Source organism: Choloepus didactylus, chromosome 1 (genome assembly GCF_015220235.1).
Source record: "Choloepus didactylus isolate mChoDid1 chromosome 1, mChoDid1.pri, whole genome shotgun sequence".
Lineage (NCBI taxonomy): Eukaryota > Metazoa > Chordata > Mammalia > Pilosa > Megalonychidae > Choloepus > Choloepus didactylus.
Genome location: NC_051307.1, coordinates 7,531,838 through 7,555,201, shown reverse-complemented (window position 1 = coordinate 7,555,201; position 23,364 = coordinate 7,531,838). Strand labels below are relative to the sequence as shown.

The 23,364-nt window shown below is 44.8% G+C and overlaps 1 protein-coding gene across 5 annotated transcripts in view; it reads left to right on the top strand.

The window, feature by feature from the left end:
• Positions 1-271: 271 nt before the first annotated feature.
• The window catches only part of IGSF5 (immunoglobulin superfamily member 5), a 41,487-nt gene continuing 18,394 nt past the window's right edge, over positions 272-23,364 (top strand). For 2 of the 5 annotated variants that reach the window (XM_037831479.1, XM_037831475.1), the window contains exons 1-5: positions 273-498; positions 3,621-3,697; positions 8,796-9,113; positions 13,644-13,943; positions 22,756-22,896. In XM_037831479.1, the coding sequence (XP_037687407.1) occupies positions 341-498; positions 3,621-3,697; positions 8,796-9,113; positions 13,644-13,943; positions 22,756-22,896 (994 nt within the window). In that variant the 5' untranslated portion in view covers positions 273-340. Of the gene's footprint in view, positions 499-3,620; positions 3,698-8,795; positions 9,114-13,643; positions 13,944-22,755; positions 22,897-23,364 lie in introns of all 5 variants that reach the window. The other 3 variants (XM_037831478.1, XM_037831480.1, XM_037831481.1) reach the window with 3 other exon arrangements.

The window sequence follows — 23,364 nt, the reverse complement described above, 5'->3', positions numbered from 1 at the left end:
TGGGTCTCTGCAGGAGGCCGGGAGGGAAAAAGGTCAAGTGAGGTCACCAGCCGGGCCCAGGGACCCTGGCGTTTTGGGCAGGAAGAGGGAAACCGGGCGGGGCGGGGGCAGCCAGCTGCAGGACTGGGAAAGGCTCAGTGGGGGGACTGGAGTGGACCCGGTGGGAGGTGGCCCTGGCCCGGGGAGGCCTGTGGGGCGCCTGAGCTTCCTGTTCGGGGCTGGCTAATGATTAGTGGCAAATATGTCCCTCCAGGGCACTCACACCTTCCTGGAGCGTGGGGCCCGTCCCAGAGGCCACCTCCTTGTTTATATCCGGACAGTGACGTGTCCCAGCCGTTTCATGAGGAACTTCCTGTTAACCGGTGGGGAGGGATGGACGGCTCCAGGGGCCCCGTGGAATGCGTTCGTGCCTTTGTGTGAAAAGGGGACACCAGCCAAGCAGCCCTTTGGAAAGGGCTGTGTCACTGCCGAGGCCCTGAAGAACTTTACCTGCCTGAGGTAAGACCCACTCTCCTCTGCGCCTCCTCTGCGAGGGGGTTTGTCCAGTGGGTCCAGCCACAAGACCCCCGGGTCTCCTCCATGAGGGACGCTCCGGCCCTGCGTGACCCACTGGCTGGGTTTCCCAGGGAGAGTGTTGATCTTCGTTTCCCGACTTCTACAAAGTTAAAAATTAAAAGACTGGTTTGTTCTGAGAGCTCAGAAATATGAGACAATTTCTAATGCAACCCGTCTCGGGTACACAGCAAGCACTTCTCAGGGGTGTGCTGGAGCCAAGACTCCGCTGGAATTTTGGGGTCAGCATTCAAATGCTAAAAAATTACTATGGCAGTTCACTGAAAATATGCGTAAATGCTTTTTCTCCCCTGCCTGGAACTCTGGCAGTTCTAAGGCTGGCCGCAGCCTGGCAGGCAGTGCCAAGTTCCGCCCGAATGCAGGGGGGGCGGGGAACTGGAGCCTTTGGGAATTGTTGGAGAAATGCAGGTGCCTTTTTATTTTGGTGTAGAGGCTTTGAGCTGATCCCTGGCATGGTTTTTTGCAGCTCATTCCCACCAGCCCTTGAGAAGCAGCTTGTCGTCTGTTCCATTTGGGTCTGGGACTTCCCACTGCTGCCCAAAACAGGAGATTTGGAGGCATTTTTGGAGATAATGATATCAAACTATTTCCAACAACCCAGAAATAAGGGGTGGGGGGTGGGGGCAGGATAAGTAAGTGATATGTTGATTCAGGAACGTTCTTCCCAAGACGTTCTTGGTGGATTGCCAGTCCTTGTGCAGTAAGGAAATGGTGGGGGGTAGAATCCTGTCCATAAAATACCATGTGATAAGGGACCTGTTAAGAAAGCTTGGCAGCGTTTCAACTAAAATTAGACAATTCACATCTTCCAACATGAAATGAATGAGAAGTCAAATGACCCCAAAAGGATGTTAACTTACAAATGCCCGGCCTACGGCCTCGTTTAATTGAAGGACTGTGTCTGATTTCAGTTGAGCTTTATGACACTTTTCCTCCCACACACACCCCTCAACTATTGTCGCCTCGCCAATCCACAGTCACCTCACAACTGGAGTCTCGTAGCTCTCAGTGGGTTCTGCACCCCTGGGTTCTGAGTTTTAAAGCTACTGGACTCTTGATAAATGGAGTTATTCTCATACAAAAAATAAATGTGAATTGCGTGTGAGACCATTGGCAGAATGGAGCGTTTAATAACAACTCAGCATGACTCAACTTGTTTATCAGAGACTAGAAGTATCTCCTGATTGATCTTAATCTGTTGCTGCAGTTTCAGTAATGCCTGGTCCACTCTTCTCGTTTATTGCTTTCAACAAAATGTAGATGATTTTATCCTCTGCCTGTGTTCCAGACAACTGGCAGAGTGGTTTATTTGCAGAGGTTTGTTAATTGAACCTTGAAAACTAGTAAATGATTTATTTGACACTTCACAATTTGGGATCTTGACTGAATTTCATGAAGGCTGTGATTTCATTTCAGTTTGTGTACAATTGCTGTACCGCTGGCCGTGGAAGCATACGTTTAGGGCTCTCTCAGTCTATTTTAGAAGATTTCAATGAGAGTGGTGCCACGGTGGAAGGTTTCTGCAGCACAAATATCTTCAATCTTGAATTATGGACAGTTGTAATTATATCATTAGCACACATGTTGAATTTTGTTTCCCAAAGGATCCAGAGAAACAAGGGGATGGGAAACCCCAAGTTCCTTCTTATGACCTGTAAATACCCAGTAACTTACATGTAAAATGTGGGCCATCGGCTTGCACATTTCTGCTCTCCTTCACACTACACTGTGTTTTATTCTGCAACTTGTACGAGGTGCTTCTCGCAGGCTGCGGTGTGGTGGTTACTTTCCCATGGTTATTTCACTTCTTGTATTTCTGGTTACAGGTTGCTTGTGGGGTTTGTCCCCCATGGCCTGTCACCCATGGAGAAGGAAGGAGACCAAAGCCCTGGATGGGTGTGTGGACACATTTCCAAACCCCATTCAAAAGGGCTTGAGTTGGAAAGGGCATCACGGTTTGGGAGGATTCCCCCAGGCGGTCTTTGAAATCCGGGCTAATGCCCAAGCTCTCCCCTAAAGAAGCACCCCAAGTCCCTGGCTCCACACATTGGTGGCTATGAAGAACGTATGTAGTAAAGATGTTCTTTTCTGAGGCCCAGGAACCTTCCCTTTGCAGACAGCTGATGGTGCTTTCAGCATGTGGGTGATGTAGTCCTAAATGCCCCAGAGGGACCCAGCCATGTTGGTATGCACTTTGGAGAAGCCTGTCCCACGGGGGGAGGAAAAAAATTAAAATAAAAAATAAAAAAATGCAGGGTGAGGAGCGAGCAAGAGAGTTGTCAAAGAACAAAGGAGCTTGTAGGAAGGGCGGCCACACTGTCCTCTCCAAAGTTCCTCAAACATGCCATGCACGGGCCCACCCCAGGGCCTTGGCACCTGCTGTTTTCTCTGCCTGGCGAGGTCTCCTGCAGATATTCGCATGGTTGTCTCTCCTCTCTCACTGTTCGTAGAGCACGCTCTGGGGCGCCTGTCCCCTGGCCGCCCTCCTGGAAGTGATAGCCAGCCCACCCTGTGCCGATGCCCCCTGGCACACGCTCCTTCCTGCTCTATTTTTCTCATGCCCCTTGACACCTTCCCATAGGCTCCAAAATCTATGCATTGATTTTATCACCGCTTGCTTCTCTTGAAAAAGTAAACTTCTTGTGGGCAGGGTGTTTTTTCCCTTTAATGATTAAAGCATTGTGATTAAAATGAACAGTAATTTGGCAGTAATGGCATACATCTGCATCCCTTAACTTATCCATGGGTTTGGGAGGTAAGATCATTTGACACAGGAATTTGAATGAGCACCAGAAGCACCCAGAGGGCTTGGTGAAGCCGAGATTGCTGGCCCCGCCCCTAGATTTCTGAGCAGATCTGGGATGGGCCCCAGATGTTGCGTTTCTAACAAAGTCCCAGGTGAGGCAGAAGCTGCTGATGGCACCGGGGAGCCCTGGTCTATTCTATCCAGGGCTGCACCTAGGCTGGTAGGGGCACAGAACATCTCTACAGGAGACAATTGCTCATCAGTGATAGACCGTCTGTTACCTGCCTACTTGTTTCCCCAGGGCACGAAGACATGCCAAGATGGGAGGCGGCGGGAAAGGCGTCCCCGGGCTGCTGGTCGTCCTGGTCGGGCTGGCAGGTGAGGGTCGCGTGGACTGGAGGGGGCATCAGGGGATGTCCAGCCTTGGGCCGAGGCTCAGGCCCTGTGTGGGGAGGGTGGGGGACGCCAGAGGAGGCAGCGGAAGCACGCAGCTGCCAGGAGGGCCTTCCTCAGGCCCGTCCCACCCTGTCCCCTCCCCACAGCAACCTCTTCTGTGGTGTCCATTTCCCGCTGTGTCAACTCAACTCCAGGAACACACCCTCCCTCTGCCCCCTTCATCGGGGTTCTCACTACCTTAGAGTCTGCCTCCCCACAGGTTACCCTCCTGCTGAAACGCTCCCCTGTCCTGCCTATGTTTTCCTTCTGCTCTCCCATCTGTCCTTCAAGGAAGGCGAGACTCACGTGTCACCTCCTTCCTGAGGCTTTCCCAACCCTTGCGCTTCTCGGGATGACAATCCCAGTTAACATTTGTGGACAGGGTGACCCGTCCCCATTCCTCACAGCAGGTCCTCGCCCCGCGGTCTCCCTGGCCAGGGCTCCAGGCCAGCCCCTGCTTTGCAGGAGACTGAGCATGTGGACGACATGTGGGACCCTTAGGGTACTGGAGGGGAGAGTGTTACGGGCTAATTCTAGAGCTCCCACGGTGACAAGCAGCCAGTCCCCAAGACTGAGTCACTCGGCTGCTTCATCTTGAAAAACCTCAGGGTAGAGATGCTTTCATTCATTTGTAGACTTGGCTTTGGATAGCATTGGACAACTGAGGCACACAGAAGAGGCTCCTCCCCATCCTCTCTACCCCACCACCCTTGTGTATGGATTTTAGGGAATTTGACCACATAATTTATTCATTCAGTAAATATTTGCTAAGGATCTGTTATGTGCTACTTATTTGCAGGCACTGAGATACAGTGATCAGCAAAGCCAGGCATTCGAAGAGCCAACGAAGAGCATAGAGCCTAGTGGGGGGAACAGACATCAATGATGAGAAAAAATATAAAATCACTACTGGGGCAATTGCTTCAAATAAGCATTGGTGCTTTGAGAGGCTGTGATGGCGTAATTGGTCTGGGAGGGCTTCCCTGAGGAGGAGGCAGTGGGCTAGCAGCTGACAGGTCAAGAGCCTGGGGCTCAGGTGGGTCACTCCTGGACAAGGAGGAGGCCAGAGGGAGGTGGTGAGTTTAGCAATTAAAGAAGGCACAGTGGCCAGAAGGCAGCCCTCAGGGCAAATTGCTGCTGGAGAGGAAGTCTGTGTGCAATTAAGTTGGGTCCTAAAATACAATAATGTTAAGGATTACGTGGCCTTCATCCTAAACGACTGAGTTATTTTAAACAAGGTGTGGGGAGTGGAGTGAGCTCTGGGGGAGGGGTACTTGAGCGGATGAGTGTTTTGGGAAAGTCACTGGCTGCAGCGTGGAGAGCAGTTTTGGTTGATGCTGGTGACAGGGTGACGGTGGGGTGACAAGGGTTCACCGGCAGCTCCTGCCACTGGAGGCAGCTCAGACCCACCTCGGGATCCCCTCCCGCACTTCTCTCTTTCTGATGGTCCCAAGACTCCGTCTTCTCCTTCTGAGGCTGCATCACCAGAGCAGTTATCTTCTGTCCTCCAGGTCATTTCCCTTCCTCCTGCCCAACTTTCGATTTTCTGTTCTGTACTGATTGCCAGTAAGTTGGGAGAAGCGGAGGAGTCTACAGGAGGCCATGGGGAAGCCAGAGAGAGAGTGGGGGTCAGAGGGATCAGTTGGTGCAGCCCCCCCCCCACTCCATGTCACCCATGTTGGAAGCCCACCAGGTGCTTTTCCAGGGAGCCTATGAACACCCCTGGCAGAAAAGTGATATTTGGGTTTAGCGTCAATTTAGGGGAAAGCAGTAGTAGCCTTGGGGGCTGGGAAAAATGCTATTGTATGAGTGATTCAAGTTGTGCAGATGTTAGCATGAAATAAGAAGGAAACCTTTCAACCTCCAGTAGCAGCCAGTCATTTCCAAAGTAGAGAAATTGGAAGAAAAGGGCTGAGGTGTGGATCTGGGAATTGAAAGATAGTGTTGGCGTGACTAAAATCTTGCAAGTAGATAAAATTCCAGCAGGGGAATTGCGGTAGACAGCAGAGGCCAGGGCCTGGTGTTGGTGACAGCCGTCGCTGGTGGCCGCGGGGAGGTTCTGGGGAGGGGGTGACACTGCTCTCTCCCCATGCCCTCATTCCCAGTTTGCCTCTGGGTTCTACCAGGTTAAAATTAGAGCAAAGGGAAAAGGGAGGTTCGAGTTGAGGAGCTGACTTTGAGTAAAGGTCTTGTTTGCGATTTTGTCGTGTTTGTTCTGCGAGGGGCAGGGCTGCACACACCCACCAGCTGATACCCCACAGCTGAGGGAGGAGGGAAATGCCAGAGCTCGCCTTACTTTTGAGTCAGCAGGTATGGCTGGAGGGGGGTCTACTTTTGGTTGTAGCAGCCATCACGGGGAAATTGGTGTTTGGGATTTGGTGCCTCCTGTTTAATTTCAAAGTCCCATTCAAACTGCAGAGTTTCCCTTCGGCAGCGCCCCCTCCTCACCCTCCCATTCGTTTACCCATCCAGAAATGGCCAGGCTTGGGAACTGCCAAAAACGGCAAGCAGGCTGCCTGCTTTTTAGGATTCCTCAGTCGCACACGCAGTCTGTGGGGCTTGCAAAAGCTGGCTTTGGAGTGTACAGTGTTCTGGAGTGAAATAATTTCACTCTGTGGCACAAAGCAGTGGGAGGGACGGCCGTGTGAGGCGCGTTTGCTTGTTATGTTGGAGTTGCCCGGGCTGAGCCCCTCAGAGTGCCAGCCCGGGTCTTGCCCATCTTTGCATTCCCAGTGCAAGCCTGTGACTTGGTCCTGGAGCCTGGAGATCAGGGGAGGGGGCGGGAACAAGTTTGCTGTTCCAGTATGGCATATGAGAGCACCGCTTGTCTTTCTTTCTTGGGGTGGAGACTTGGCTATTTCTTTCCCTTCTCCTTTCTGAAAATGTGTCTCAGAGCTTCTGGGAAGGGCCGCGTTGGCACAGTGGTGATGGCTTTCTTAGGGAATCATTGCTGATGAGGCCTTATTTTTTATTTTTTAAATTCCAGATCAAAGATGTCCTTAGATAAGAGCGACTTACCCAGGGGTAAGGGTGAAGATCCAATCTGAACTGTTTGGATTACTCTCACTCTTTATCTCCTTTACATCACACCCCAAGGGAAGACAAGAGAATGTGGCCCTGCTAACCCAAACACCAGAGAGCCCTAGTTAATTCTGACCTTCCTCACTTCTGCTTCTTTTGAGCCAAGGGCTCCCCCAACTTGGTCCTGGGCACCTGCCCTGGTCCGGCTTGCCTGAAGGACGTGCTCCACACAGTTCCTTCTCCCCATGACCGGGTTCCTGCTGGCGGCAGCCTTCCATTCCCACCGTGCCTCCTGGGCCCCCGGGAAAGTGTGAAGTGGTACTATGTGACAGTGTGGACCTTCCCCAGAAAGCTTTAGGGCTGTAATCAGATTCTTTTAGAACCTGCCTTACAACCTGACCTTATCAGGTGTGGAATGAAAGAAAAGAGAGGGGCAGTGGTCACTTGGGGACATACTTCTGATTCCTCAAGGTTAAGGTAAGCTACCTGGTCAACCTATGGGATTATACAATGCCAAAAGGTGAAAGGAATGCTTGTCAGTTTTACTGATGGGACAGGCACGCCTGAGAAGAAACCAAAGTGTGTGGTCTGCCTGGGGGGATTTCTTTCTTGCCATAATCTCTGAGTGATACGGTGGAAAGAGCGAGCAGTTGGGAGTAGAAGGTCTGAGTTTGAGTGGCAGCCCCACCACCGTGATGGAAAGAAGCCCTAGGACATTGCAGCTGTAGATGGAGATGGTGAAAGGATGAGTAGAAAGAGATTGACATCCATTGCTACGTAATCGCTAGTTTCAATTATTATTACAAAACATGGGGAGAGTCCAGGGAAACACCGACTGCCAACTTGCTTTTTTGGGGAGATAAGAAAATCAAACCTAAATGTCCAAAAGGTTTCTGGAGTTCTTCAAGTGAAAAACTCACTCCATCTCAAGTCATTATGATCGAGTCCCTGTGAGCTGAAGACCCTGGCTATACTCCACGCAGAAGACCAAGCAGGGGCTGTCATTTCAAATAAGATAAGTGTCAGGTCTTAAGCTCTGGGACCACCTGCCTGCCTGGTGGTGATTTTTTTTTTTTTTTAATAATCAACTTTATTTTTAGAGCAGTTTTAGGTTTACAGAAAAATTTCACAGCGATTTCCCACATCTCCTCCCTCCCCCACCATTAACATCTTGCATTAGGTGGTAGAGTTGTAAACCAACTGCTAGACATGGCTAGAAGTGGCAAGGCTTTTTAGCAGGCTTTCCCACTAAGGAAAGCCTCACCTCGATTTCCTTCTTCCTGTTCGCCTTCTATCTGCGTCTCTCCCGTGCGTGTCTCTTCTAGTCCTTAGGAAGAGAAGCGTGGCCTTGGTGACAGAACCATTCCCTCAGATACCTGGGGACCAGACTTTCCCATCTCTCCTTACTCTGCATACTCAGGATTGGCCTTTCATCTTTATCTGGTATTTCTTCTCTCTCAACCTCGCTCATCCTCAAACTTCAGACACCTTTCTAAGCAGCACATCTGGGAGCTCTGAAGGAACAGAGGGTGTGGAACGGGCCATGATTGCAGCATTCCAGGGTCCCCACCCTCTTTGTGTGTGTGGGAGGTCTTCTTTCTCCTTTTCCCTGTGAGCCTTGGGATCTCCTTGGAGGTGGAAACCAAAGGTCCTTCTCTTTTCACAGGGAGGAAACTGAATAATTTGCCTAAAGTAACAGAATTGGGCTGGTTGGGTTCCTTGGGCTAGACTGGGGTCAGATGTTTAAGGAAGCTGGAGGCAGGGACAGTTTTGCTGGGAGAGCTGGGGCCCATGGAGCAAGGTGAATGGAGTGGAAAGGGAGGACATGGCAGGAGCTTGGTGTCCACCGGAAGCTTCTGATTGACAGGTGAGAGACCTAATGTTAGGACCAGTAGGACTAGGAGTCTGGGTCATTGGAAGGCCCAGGGGGTTACAATTGATAAATACAGAGGGTTAAACTGTAGCATTGATTTATATAGATGAGTCCATTTACTACCTTGAACAATTGGTTGTCTTCCAGCTTCTGGATCCTGCTATCAAATCACAGAAGGTCCCAAGAACGCAACAGCCCTGGAGGGCTCAGAGGCTCGCTTCAACTGCACCGTGTCACAGGGCTGGCGGCTCATCATGTGGGCTCTGAATGGCACCGTGATTCTCAGCGTCACCCCCAAGGAGCCCATCATCACCAACGACCGCTTCACCTCTGCCAGTTACGAAGTAGGTGGTGACTTCGTCTCTGAGATGATAATCCACGATGTGCAGCTCAACGACTCTGGGCGCATCACATGCAGCCTCCAGAACAGTGATCGGGATGCATCTGCCTTCCTTTCAGTCCAAGGTGTGTACGCAGGTGGCTCTGGAATGGGAGTCCATCGAGTTAAATAGCAGAGGACTGGAAGGGGCTTCCTAGGGTTCATGTCACATATGATGATGTGTATCATCTAGCTTCCAGTTGTTATTATCTCAGAATTACTCTGACTAATGTTTATTGTGAGGTTGTTTGTCTTCTCCCTTCCTAATGTCATCCCTCCCACTTTTCCTTCATCTCATCCTCTCTCCTTCCTTCTTTCCTTTGTTTCTTTTAATAAGACTCTCAGAGATGGATTTTATCATGTCCTCCTCTATTCCATTTCAGCATCTAAGATCCTTCCTGGAAATAATCCTGAAATTTTCTTGTGCCAGTTACAGTCACTTTTTAAGATTTAGGGATAATTGACGATCATTGCCATTTCTCTTATTTTTTTATATACTTGATTATATTTCTTTGCCTTATATCATTTATCAATTTTGAAGCATGCTTTAAATTTTTTCTCTTCCCAGTTGAATTTCTCCAATTTGTTTCTCTACCTGCCCCCAACAGTGTCTTATAGCCAAAGGTGTGTGTTCACCCAATATATCAAGTTTTTTAGAGAAAAGAAAAGAATATACCAAAAATGTAGTAATGGATAACTTATTTTTCATCTTTGAAGGTAATTTTGAGGTGCTGAAAATCATAATGCTTGGTGAAAAAAATAAAAGAATGCTTTTCAAGGATTTAGAACATTCTTATGAAAGTTTAATCACTTTGCATTCTTTAAAAGTGAATTTATATATTATTTATAGGTGCCCTGGAGCTAGGAGAGCTGCTCATTTCTATAGTAGCACTCCTTATAATAGATCATGTTGTGTCTTTGAATTTTTTTTTTTTTTTTTTTTTTTTTGGTAAATCTATATATTTGCTTTCTAGGAGAAATTCCCATGAATTCTGTCTGTATTTATGGTGTTAGCAAATCAAACTGGATAGCATTTGGTGGAGATACATGTCTATAATTTATATTTGCACTTTTTGTGCTCTTTTTTCCTTTAGAAATTCAGCCAAATTGTTGTGTCTTTACTTTTGTGTGTCTTTAATTTTGTGTGGTTTAATTGGGGCCAAAATAATATTTTCTAAATAAGTGATTTTATGAGGCTCCCTAAGATTGTTGGCCAAGTTTGCATGACAGATTCTTTTTAAGTAATTGCTGAATAATGGAAAGAACACAGGAAAAGGAATCAAAGGATATGTGTTCTGGTTTTGCTTTCTGATGGTTGACCCCTGAGATGGCTCGATTTCATCTCTTAAATGGGGATAAGGCTTTCCTGTCAATTGCACAGGTTGTTTTGACGATGAAATGATACAAGTGAGTGAGAGAATGCTTGACGACACCAAACCTCCACCCAGTTCAGTTTATCGTACATCAAGTTGGGGAGCCAGTATGGATAATTGTGCAGACACAGGCACCCAGCTGCCTGGGCTCAAGTTCCAGGTTCATTACTGCCTGTGTGACCTTGGATGCATTACCTGATGGCTTTGTGCCCTCATCATAGGACTGTTATGGGCTCAAATGAGTAGGTCTGTGTAAAGCCTCTAGTGCAGCTCCTGGCTCATAGCAATGACTGTACCATCATTTGCTGTCATTTATTGTATTCCCAAGAGGAGCACTCTGTTGTCTGTTGTGTTAGGATTTAAGGGGGACTTAAAGATGAAGAGAGTAAAATCCAGCTCCTGCCCTCAGGGATCTCACAAGAAGAGGGGATAAGGTAAATAAACAAAAAATAGTGGTGCCATGCAGTTGCTGGAGAATGCAGTGGAAGGAAAACAAGTTCAGGCCAAATTGGGAAAGGAGATGAGTAATTCATAGAGCCTTCATAAAGACTACACGGAGAAGGTGCCATCTGAGATTTGCCTCAACGGTCTGCGGAGTGTTAGGCAAAATGAGAAGGGGAAAGATGGGTAGGCACTCGGGACCAGGGAAACAGGATCAAATGCATGGCTTATTTTTGCTGCTTGTAAAGTATATCAAATCCGTAAATCCATATGGTTTTGTAGCATCTTTTCCCAAAGCTATTAATCTAAAATGCCATCTGAACATCCCTAACATACCTTTTTATATATTGTTAATTACTGTGGAAAGTGGTTTTCATACCGATAAATAACAAGTATCTAGGGAAATTAAAGACTTCTCCAAAGTCACAGAGAAGGAACTCCAGGGCTGGGATAAATGTTCTCTGACCAACGGGGTCTTTCCCAGGGGAAAAAGAAACTTGAAAGAGGAGGGTCATTTCATTTTGAAAATGAATGATCCAAGGATCGGTTCCTCCCTCCCCCAACAAGAAAAACCAAAAGGGTTTATGTAAACCTAAGCAGAATCATTCAAAGTCTACGTGAAAATTTTAGTCATCACTTTTGTGTAAAGATTTTTCCTTGCTACTAGATAACATCTGTGAATGCCTATGGAGAAAAGTCGAATCTCAGTTGCATGCAGACAATGAAATGCTTCAGCTTGCTGTGTTTGTCCTTTAATTGCCCACGCCACCCATCATGAACACACCAAACTCAAGATCTGCTGTGCTGTGAGGGCCTCGGGGACTTGAGTGAGAGATCTGCTGTTATTAGCTGAGGCAATTCCATTCCTCCCAGTTTCTGTATTCTTAACCCTCTCCGTCAAAGAAAACAGTGAACCAACGAACAAAACAAACAAAAGAGCAAGCACAAAACTCTTTAGCCTTATGGGACAAATCCTTTCCCCACTGGTTGGATTTGCAGTAGTCCTTGATTTAGCAAAGGTGCCTTACTTTTCCAAGAGAATGTTCAGGAAAGGAATAATTGGAAATCTAAGATTTCAGAGTAAGAGGAGCTTTTCGAGGTTCAGTGTAGTCTGGGGAGTCATGGGCACGAGGTGATCTGTAAGGTCAAACCCAGTTTCCTGACAGCGCTAAGACGCTGTTACCATTTTCACTCTCCTTCTCACAGTGCACAGATGAGTTTGCCATGCCACGTTAGGAAGGTCTGCTTAACCCAGTGAACCAGTCCTTGCCAACCACCAATGCAGGGTGAAAGTTTCATTCAAAGAGTCAGTTAGAGCAATGGATTTTAAAGTAATGGAATATGAAAGTTGCTTGATACAGTTTTAGATTCCACAGTGCATTTAACCTTTAAGAAACCACAACTTGAGTTTTGGTATAATACCAAGGAAGAATATCCATGATTATCTGAAAAGGCTTTTAAATACTGTTCACTGTTCCAACTAGATATCTGGGTGAAGTCAGATTTTCTTTATATACTTCAAATGAAACAATATATTGCAACAGATTGAATGCAGAAGCACTATGACAATCCAGACATTAAAGAGACTTGCATAAATGCAAAACCATGCCACTCTTCTCATTAATTTTTTTGGTTAAAAATAGAGTTATTTTTCATAAAAACATGTCATCTATGATAACACATAATTGGGTTATTTTTAAATAAATATTTTAAAATAAAGGATTTAATTTTAACTTTAAATATGGTAAATATCAATAGATAGCACCCCCATAAACAGAACATCTTTAGGGGTCCTCAATGATTTTTAAGTGTGTAAAGGGGTCCTGAGATCAAAATGCTTAAGAACTACTGACCTAGTCAAATCATTTCATTCGACAGCTGGGAAATTGAAAGTCTGAAAGTTTCCGCAACTTGCCTAAGGTGGTGGCAATTTTGTGGCAGTGCCAGGACTGAAAACAGACTTTTTTGATTCTTAACTCCGTGTTCTTTCTATTATAATATGCAGCAGGGCTTTAGAACATTTTAATTTTAACTTATCAATGTATATGTATTTCATTAAGGCTGTGTCTTTACAGGATCCAACCCTCAGGTTATTTTAGTAGTATTAGCAAAATAAAGGGTTGTTTTCACATTTACAGTGTTTACAGTGTGAACACTGGCTTATTTGAGTGGGTCCTTAAGAAAAACTTTAAGATAATGTACCTGACGAAGATATTCTGACAGATGATTTGGACTAGTCATTTCTATAGTTGGATGAGATTTGATTTTGATTTAATTTCTTATTGAGAAAAGTATTTTGTAGGAAGTTATGTTTAAAAATATGTGACAAAAAAAAAGTAAAATAAATCTGCTGGCCATATGCCAGGCAAAGACTTGCTTTGCCTGAGGCTCTGGAATGCCTTCTCTTTATAATGAAAAGAATGTGATGGTCATTTTCCTCTTTGCTTCTGCTCCTAGGATGGCCAGAGATGCAGTGATTGTATACATCCCCAAGGAATGCACATCGGCTTTCTCTTTCACAGTATGATTTATTTTCCCCTGGTTCCTGATGAAATAAAATTCATTTTCTCAGTAATTACATGTTTTCTTGTGAGCAACTTGACTTTCTACGGGGTACTTGGCAGGTATAACCAAAGACACAAATAAAACCTGAGTTAAGGTTTCCTGAGCAGACACAGCCTCTTTGGGTTTGGGAAGGTGTCTCTTGTGAAATGTGTTCTGAAGCAACAATTTAAAAAAATAGAAAACCTGAGACTGAGGTGTGGTCATTTCTTCCAAATGTTTCTCTTTCTTCTTCTTTAGTTGTGGGAGACTTGAGCATTCCCACGGGCGGTCTTGTAGTCCCTGAGGATGAACCTTGTAACGTTACCTGTCGAGTGCTGGGCTGGAGCCCACTCCCAGACGTTACCTGGGACATCAGTGCTCCCGTGAGAAGTTCCAGCTACTCTTGGGTCCCCAACCCCGATGACCCTGGAAGTGCCCTTAGCATCCTCTCTCTCACACCCCAAGGCAGCGGGACGCTGACCTGCCTGGCTGACTTGAAGGGTCTGAACTTTCACAAGTCTGTAACTGTAAACCTTACTGTGATTCAGCCTCCCGTGGGTAAGTGAAGACTTTTTGCTCTATAAAATTGATTATTTCATGCTTACGTTTTCTTTCATGCGACTTAATCAACAACGCTAAGGAAAACTGCAGTGACGTTGATTCCTGTAGGGGTGCTAGGGAAGGCCAATTGCTTGTGCTGTCAGCTCACGACCCTGTAATTTCATCTGCTTTAAAATTGCATCTTAAAGTTTCTCTCTCTTTTCTACCTATATACGAAAGCCATTAAGAATCTTGCCAGCTATTTATCATAAAAATGGCACCAGATTTAGAGTCAAACACTTGAATTAAGGTGTTTTCCTCTAGCTTTTACCCATGATTCCCACGTCATCCTTTCCTTTAGGTCAAAATGAATGAAACAAAACCTTCTAATATTTCAGAGAGATGCTCAGTCCTTTTGGATCCCTTCCATCTTAGTGGGATTGTGTTGTTTCACTTTTTTACCCAGTAAAGCCACAGTGTATCTGGAAGTACTAAGGCTAAATAGGATTTTAACTCAACAGAGTGACATAAGTTTAATGTTTAGAGACCAAAAGTTTCTGTCCTGGGCTCCTTGGCACACCAGAAACCACCCGGGCACCTTCCCAGGGCTGCAGAACTGCTGGCGCTCGGAGTCTGTCGGGGACAACTGGAAAACGTGGGCTTTTACTACAGGGGTGGGGGACCAGTAGCTGGAGAGTTAGTTTGACTCCTTCATTTTACCAAAAAGGAATGGGGGCCCTAAGGAAGGGACATACTTTATTTCAGGTCTCACAGCTAGAAGGGGTCAAGCTGGACCCAGAAGCTTTGCCTAATGTGGTAGCACCTTTAAGGTCTTTCAAAACAAAACTACAGCCAAGTCAAAATAATAATAATAATCATAAATGGCATATAGACCACTTTGCAGGTGCCATATACTTCTCAAATATGAACCAGATTAAACTGCACAACAGCCCTATGAGTAGATGTGATTACTGCTCCTATTTTAAAGGTCAGGAGACAGGGACACGGAGTCTGGAAATTTTTCTGTAGAGCTAGTAAATGGCAGGAGGCTGTCCTGGCAGTCTGGCTGCAGAGGCTGCTCACCTGTCTGTTCCGTCCACCACTAATGGATAGTGTTGGTGGCCGCTTGGATGGTTTTGCTGTGAACTTAGCAGAGCCATTTGGAACCTATCGTGCTGGTGTTTAAGCATCAACAATTCTGTACTTTACGCGGTGGGGATTGAGCTCTGATACAACACAAGCTCTCCCCTTGTGTTACGGCCCCAGTCCCTTGGTCTCATCTCCGGTGCCCCCAGGGACCAGGCAGAACACAAATGAATGCATGAGTGAATATATATGTCAGATGGAAGATGGAGTGATGGGTGTTTGGGCAAGCAGAAAGTGCAGGCTCTGTTCAAACAGCCAGCTGTTGCCAAGGCGAGTATGTGCTCAGCACTGCCAGATCTAGTTTTTCAAGAAAAGTTGGAAATCTGGATTTTTAGGTGAACTTTCCTGACTTCTAAATGTTGGCAGCTAATTGCAATTTTTTTTTGTAACTCTGTGGGCCAGGGAAAACAGTAGGGGTTTGGCACTGCCTGCTTGCCAAATCCTGCTGTAAAGCCTCTCTTTTAAAATTAGATCAGAACTCAGCCAGTCTTGAGTCTGTGGAAACAGTTGATTGATACTGCATAGTCAAGATCTCAAAGAGAAACAACTCACAGCCATTTATTTTTTCAAACCAAAAGGAGTAAAAATCAAGTAAAAAAGTTCCTTCTGTTTTTCCATCTTCTAGAAGGTTCTGAGAGGCCCATAGTTCTGGATAATGCAGAGCAATAGAGTAAATTAGCTGTTACCTCTTCTGCTTCTGCCCGAGGTGACCATGGGACAGCTAGACCTGGTTGCAGTGGACATCTGTGCTTTTGAGAGTAAAGGATACAGAAATCTGTGTTTCTTTGATTTTAAGTCAAGGTTGATTTTTTTTAACTTGCTAAATTCAACAGCATTCCCCACCAAGACTATATAATAAGGTGAAGCTAGAATTGAAACCTAGCTTGCTTTTCTTTATCCAGCCTATTATTTTGAACAATTAAAACTCTCTAGAAAAGTTGCAGAAATAGAATGATGAATATCCAAATTCCTTGACCTACACACACCAGATGCCAACATTTTGCCATGTTTGTTTCTTTCTCTCAGCTTTTTTTTTTCATTGAACAATTTGAGTGTTAGTAGGAGATGTTAACAATATTTTCCCCCTGATTACTCCAGTATATATATCATAAGGACAGGGCCATTACCCTACATAACTCCAGTATAATTTTGTTAGTCAGGAAGTTTAACTTGGATACAATACTATTATCTAACATGCAATCCATATTCAAATTTCCCCAATTGTCTAATGATGTCCTTTATAGCTATTTTCCACTTTACCAGTTTCCATGCATTGCATTTGGCTGACATGTCTTCTTTGGTCTCCTTATTCTGAATTGGTTTCCCCACTTGTTATGTCTTTCCTGATATAGACAATTTTTGAAGGGTAGAGGATATTTAGCAAAGTGCCCTTTACTTTGGATTTGTTTGATTTTTTTCCCCACATGCTTTGATTTAGGCTAAACGTTTTTGTCAGGGCATAGGTGATGTCGTGTGGGCACATGGTGTCAGTTTGCTCCATTATTAAGTTTGGTCATTTGGATAAGATGGCAACCCTCAGATTTCTTCATTGTAAAGGAATCCTTTTGCCTTTACAGTTAATGTGCAATCTATGGATTCTGAATGAATATCCTTTTTCCAAAGTCTTTCACCTTGATAACTCATTGCCTAAATCAATTATTTCTATGGTGGTTGTAAACAGTGATTTTCTGCTTCTGTCCTTTCTACAATTATTATTTGGCATTCTTCCGTAAAGAAGAGACTTTCCTCTCCTTTTTTTTCCTTCCTTTTTTTTATAAGCAGTTTTTGTATGGGTTTTAATGCTTTGGCCAGTGGGAATCTCTTCCAGCTGGCTCTGGTGTCCTTCTGACATGTCCTTATTAGTTTTTGAGCATTTGGCCCAATAAGATTCTCCAGACCCACTGCACTTTAGCTGTCCCAGCCTGGAAGCAACTATTTCTCCAAGGAGCCAACCCAGCTTGCTTTTAAGCTACTTAAATATGATAAGGCCTGGTCCAAGCTTTGCAAGGAAATATTAAAAAAAAAAATCCATTACCTCCAAATGGAAAGAAATTGACTATTTAAACCACACCTCTTAACAATGTCATAATGCAGCAAAAAGCTCTGACCTGGGGGATGGTGCCTAAAGAAATGGTTTTTAGAGATTAACTAGCCCGCAAAGTATTTCTTATGCAGGGAAAAAGCAAGGGGCACTTAATTTCCCCTTATCAAGTTTAAATCAGCTGAATTCTTCTTAGACTAGGACTAGTGAAGTGAGCGGCTTAATTACGGCAGCTGGAGTTGGGAGCGCCTGGGAGAGGAAAGCGCAGGGGGTGCGCTCAATGAGTCTTACTTTATTGGGCTCATTTGGAAAAGGATAGTTTGTTTCTAAATTATTCATTAAATCCAGAGCAGCTGGTGGCTGGCTGCGCGTTGTGTTTTATGCAAGTTTTAGGAGCTGAAGACCTCATTACAGCTGTGGCTAGCGGAGCTCCTGGAGGGCTTTAAGGAGCTCAGCCAGGCTCACAGAGAACCAAGAATTAATGAGGCTGTATCTGCTCAGTCTTCTTTGGAAATCTGATTAACATCCAGTCCTGCCACCCATTTCCTAAAAGGGCAAGGGATTTGTTTTCATTTCTGGAATGATCCCTTTAAGTCGTTGAAAGAAAAATGACAATGGCAGCTTAGAAAGCCTGAATAGTTCCAGCAAAAAAAGTCGTATGTCCCAATTACTGGTTTATAGTTCAAGAAGCGTCTTTGAAGGAAAGCATATTGAGAGGGCTAATTCCTATCCTCAGATCTGTTTTTTTAAAGATGATTTTCCTGATTATGAAAGTAACAAATTTTTCAAACATTGTAGCCATATATAAAAATAGAAAGTGAGAGCCTCTCCCATGCCGTCTTGGATAAGGACCGTCAATACTGCGCACACCCCCTGGATTTTTTCTATGTATATTTATTTACATGTATACATTGTAAAATGAGAAAACAAAGTAATTTTTTTCAGGACACATGAGCACCTTGTAGAATCTAGTAATCTATAAAATTAAATTTATAATCTTAATTTTGTGATAAGCAGCAATTGTGGGGGGAAACTGGTAAGAGTGACGAGTCCTGTGTCTGATTTGTGGCAACTTACTGACCTCTGGGCTTCAGTTTTCTTGCCTTTAAAATGAAGGAGAGAAGCTTGGAGCAGAGAAGTTCTCTCTGTTGGCTGTGCGTCAGAGTGGGTGGGAGGTGGGGGGCAGAGGTGTTAAGGTGTAAATATACTGATGCTCAGTCCCCCACACATCTTTCTGATTTCACTGGTCTGTGAAGGACCTTGGAACTGGCATTTATATAAAGCTCCAAAATTACTCTGATGAACTGGGGGCTACTTGTCTGGAAAATCTTAAAGGCTCTGTCTCTGTAACCAGCCTTATCTCTTGCTGCTATCTGCACAGATCTGGGCATCAAACAGCCTGGGTGACTTGGGCAAGTTACTTAACCTCTCTGTGCCTGCGTTTTCTCTGTAAAATTGCGATAATAACAATACCTACCTTACAGGGTTGTTGCTGGTTAAAACAGCTAAGCACTCAGGTGAGCCAGACCACACACTGCAGAGGAGTGTGCAAATATTAATTATTTTCTTGTTTCCGAGACCCTCTGTGTCCACTCCAGCCAGCACAGGAGCATGCTTTGTACATGCCAATGGTGACATTTTGTATTAACACAGTTGGTTTCAAGAACTTCTCTGCACCCTTTTAAAACTCTCAAGCATCCCTTTTAGAGCATCTGGGAAATACTATTTCCTTGTCTTCCCAGATGGGAAAAGGCCAATCCTGAAGCTGAGATTACAGTCACACAGTAAATTCAGTACCGCAGTCCTCAGGGGTTTTGTGAAGGAACATAGAGGGGAAGGCAAGTGGTGTTGAACTTGGAGACAATCTATCTGAGTCACTATTTGGGTTACCCGGGTAGGGTATATGCATCAGCTCTAGCAAGTTTGCTGTTCACCTTGAATCATGCACAGCCACACCCTCAACCAAGGTACAGTCAGGGGTCAGAGTCCACTGTTAGGCTATCTGAAAATATTCTTATTTTATGTAAGGTCTGAGTTGTGTCTTCCCCGGAAGGATTCTTCCAAACTGGTGAAGAAATATGGCAGAATGGAAAGACATGAGTCAGAGGACCTGTGGATTTCCTGTTTGTGTGACCTTGAACAGTTAATCATGAGGGTTCTATCTATATAGCCAAGGGGTTGGTTTATAGATGACATCATTCCCTAGGTTTTCAGTCCATCATTGCAATTTTTATATATCAGTATGTTATTTTTATTTTCTTTGAATATACTCATTTAAAAAATTAACCTCATTCTAAACAACAATATAGATGTAATATATGCTAAATTAAATAGTGTGTATTTGCTAAATCAAAAATTACTATTAAAATAAGAAAGGTTCATACATGTTTCTCCAGTCCCAAATCAGGCTTCCTCAAGGTGCACACACCACACTTTGGGCTTCACTTGAGTAGAGGGAGAGAATTTAAGTCTCTCTTAGGTGGGAAACTCCAGGGAAAATTTGACTTCCGGTGAAGTGTGGTCACAGCCAACAGGAAGCCCAAGAGCCACGGGCTGAGTTCCCAACACCAGCGGCCGTTTCGCTCAGAGCTTGGGGTTTTAGGTGAGGACAGGCCTCACTGGGCAGAAATTGGAGATTGGGTTAAGGAACACGAGGGGCCCTCCCCTTCCTTTACATGTGTGCTCCCTTAGGACAAAGAGGGCTATTTCTGTGTTGGATTAGAGGAAAGATTGTTATATTAAGACTCAGTTGACAGAAGGCTGGCATGCAAATAGTTTTTTCCAGAAGGGAGAAAAAAGGCCACTGATAGGGAGTATTTGAGGAAGTTAACAAGTATCTTGCTTTATGCCAGTAAAAATTCCCAGTTTATCTCTTAAATCTTGAGCCAGCACCTAATGTTTAACCCCAGCTAGCTCCCTTATTATGAAAACCTCTTCAGTTGGCAAAAGAGTTCATGAAACTGAATTTAGAATGGCCACAGCGATCCCAAACCCATGCAGTGCACCTTACCGTGCTCTCACACTCTCACATCTGTCTCCTGAGTCTCTGCACAGGGTGTGGGGAAGGATGGCTCCCGAGGAGTGAGCCAGAGGCCAAAGGTAACGCAGCAAGTCAATAGTGGCTTTGAGCTTTGACTGGTTCCACTGCCATGAAGCCCAGAGCTCTTCCAGTCACAAAGCTGCCACTGTAGTCTGAGTTTCTGGATTGCGAAAATCGTAACTGCAGTTCCGGCCTTAATAACTCATTGCCTCTTTGGGAGGGAGTGTCTGGGTGTAACATCAGGGGCTGCTTGGGTGGTGCTTACATTTTGGCTGCACAGCCGGGGTTCTCACTGACCACCTGCGTGAGAATCACCTGGGGCACCACCCAGACTCCTTCGCTCCATTAAGGTGGGCTCTGAGTCTGCCTGTGTGGTGTGTATCCAGCTGCCTCTTGGGAGCCAGCATTTGTGAACTGCTCTCTGTGGAGCAAGGAGATAAGCTGACTTACTCTCTGGGTTTGAAGGGACTGGCTTGTTTTAAAGCTCCAATTCTGGGGTTGGGTGGGAGGTGGCATGGGAAGGGAATAATCCTGTTCCCTTCCCCCTTTACCTTTCTTTTGGGAACCATTTTCCTGTCTTTATACTGTCTCAACCCACCTCGGTAAGAGATGGTGGGTGAAATGGAGAAAAGCCGCCTTAAGAAAGTAATTATGACTTTTCTACAATCCTACAGTTCTACTCTGGGCTTTTAATATGAGGAAAAAGATAAGACCAAGGCCTGGCTCAACTGCAGTGGATTACCTGGTGTACATTCTTCTCTCCTTCTTGTAGAGCCAGAAGGGAACTCAGCCTCTTAATTTGTCTCCCCATCAATCCATCCATCCAGCAATCCATCCATCCATTCATCCATCCATTCATTTATCCAAGCACCCATCCATCTAAACATCCATTCATCCCATCCATCCATCCACCCTAGGTGTCTAATATGTGCCAGGTACTTGGGGTTATAAGAAAAATAAGACACAGCCTTGAGGGGACGATGTCCAGTTTAGACAATAGCAGATAATGGAAGCAACAGCAGTCAATTCATAGACATTAGATATGGTAATGAGAATGAGGTGTAAAAAAAAAAAGGCAACTCAAAATTACTTAGTAATTGTCAATGTCTTAGAAGGAAATTTTAAAAATCATAACTCAGAGAAGCTTTGCATGAGGGGGAGAAGAGGCATATCTTTTTATATTATATAAGTTTTCAAGGTGAAGTTTTCCTTGAATTTTATCACTTGCTGTTAGAGAAGCCTGTGCATTATTCTGCAGACAGACCCTTGTTTGCCCATGAGTCAGTGTGCAAGTACTTGATGCTGACAGACAGCAGGACATTAAAGCCATCTTTAACCACACCTACAACTTATGCCAAGCATTTAGATTAGACATGGGGATAGCAAATATGATTTCAAGGAAGAACATCCCAGGACTATTTTTACCTCTAACCTTGGTTCCCAAGTGCTGGATGGCCATTGATTTAAAAGCAAGCCCTGTCTTCCTTCACAGGAAGTCTGTTGTTTTAATATTTTCTAATGACTAGCATCTAATAAAATAGCATTCACCCAAGCATTCAGGGTTGAGAGACAGACTTTTTATTGAGTAGCAACTTCCATTTAAACAGATCGGTATAAATATTTGTGATTTGACCTCGACAAGGTTCAGCAGGGAGAAGTGAAATGCCAACGAGGACTCTCTGGGACGTCTGTGTAGTTTCCACAAGACTTTGTGTGACAATGTCAATATTCTTTCTCTGTGATGACTGAGGACTTAACGTGGCTAGTAGGACTGAGGCACTGAATGATTATGATGTTAATAAACATATTTGAATATAGAGAAACATGTGGCTAGAATTAGACAGCACTGGTTAAGATGTGGCTGTGAAAGACTAAAATGGCTTTTTTCCCTTTCCTCATCCCTCTCCCTTTTATTTCCTGCTTGCTCTGCCTCCCCTTACCCCTTCTGTCTCCCAACTCCATGTCCCCTGCATAAAGCAAGAGGGAAAAGCAGACACTGGGGAAGATGGCTCATGGAGAGTGATGGAGACAGCAATTACCGCCCAAGAAACGAGACCTGCGGGTGGGGTTTGGCCATGGTCGGAGGGAAGCCTGGGCCCCAATTTCCTTTAGAAGTGATCCTCCCTGTGTGTTAGGATTTCCTGGGTGCTCTGCAGTCTTGAGGGCGGGGACATGGAAATGCGAACCACATGTCATTCTTCCAATCTGGTCTAGTAGTGGTGCTCAGTAGGTACCTGTTGAGTAAACACAGGGAGCTCCACCGTGGTGCTCACCTTTCCAACAGCAGGGAGCTGGCAGCACAGCTCAGCCTTGTTATCCACCTCTCAGGAAGGGCAGAGGCATTAACCGATCAGTACTCGAAAAGAACTGTGTTCCTAAGCAGTTGTTTATCGGCAGTCTTGAAATGGAAAGTACTGTAGCGTAATATGTAATTTAACAAACCAAGGGGAGTTGGCACATAACATCCAGCTGTTGCAGGCCAAAGAGTTACAATATTATTTGAAAACATAATTTATTTTAGAGGGTGGCAGAGTCAGTGATTACGTATCGGTAGACCATGGCAAGCATCACTAAACTACTTTTTTCTCCTTTCAACCTTACAGGTAGTATTGACAATCCAGGCAACTCGTTGCCTACCTGGGCAATAATCCTTCTTGCAGTATCATTTTCATTACTCTTGATCCTGATAATTGTTCTGATTATAATCTGCTGCTGCTGTTGTGTCTCTGGGAGAGAGGAAAAAGGTATTTTTTTTGTGCATGTCTATTTCTATGTATCTTTGAACTTTTGATATAGACAGCTGAAGTTAATCAGCTCTTTCAAAAGATATATTAGCTTTCTGAGTCCTTGAAAGAAAATATGCTGAATTCATAGGGAAGGGAAGGACTTTCTTGAGGAAGAAGGTCATTCCTTTGGGGCCTGATGCAACTTCATTAGACTCCTCCAGGAAGACTGAGATTTTATGCTTTTGAGAAACTGGTATTGGCTTTTATGCTTGTTTGAAAGGATGAGTGCCTGTTGAGATCTGTCATTTAGGTGCTGTGGTTTTTCTAGAATAATACTTATTTGAGCACAGTAAAAGTTTTATTTCTATTTTATGGAATTCCAAATCATCCTTTGCAAGTGAATGTTGATGTAGTAGTGGAAAGGCAAATAGGGTCTTCTATTAATATAAATAATACAAATAAAATAAAATTAATAACAGTGGTTAC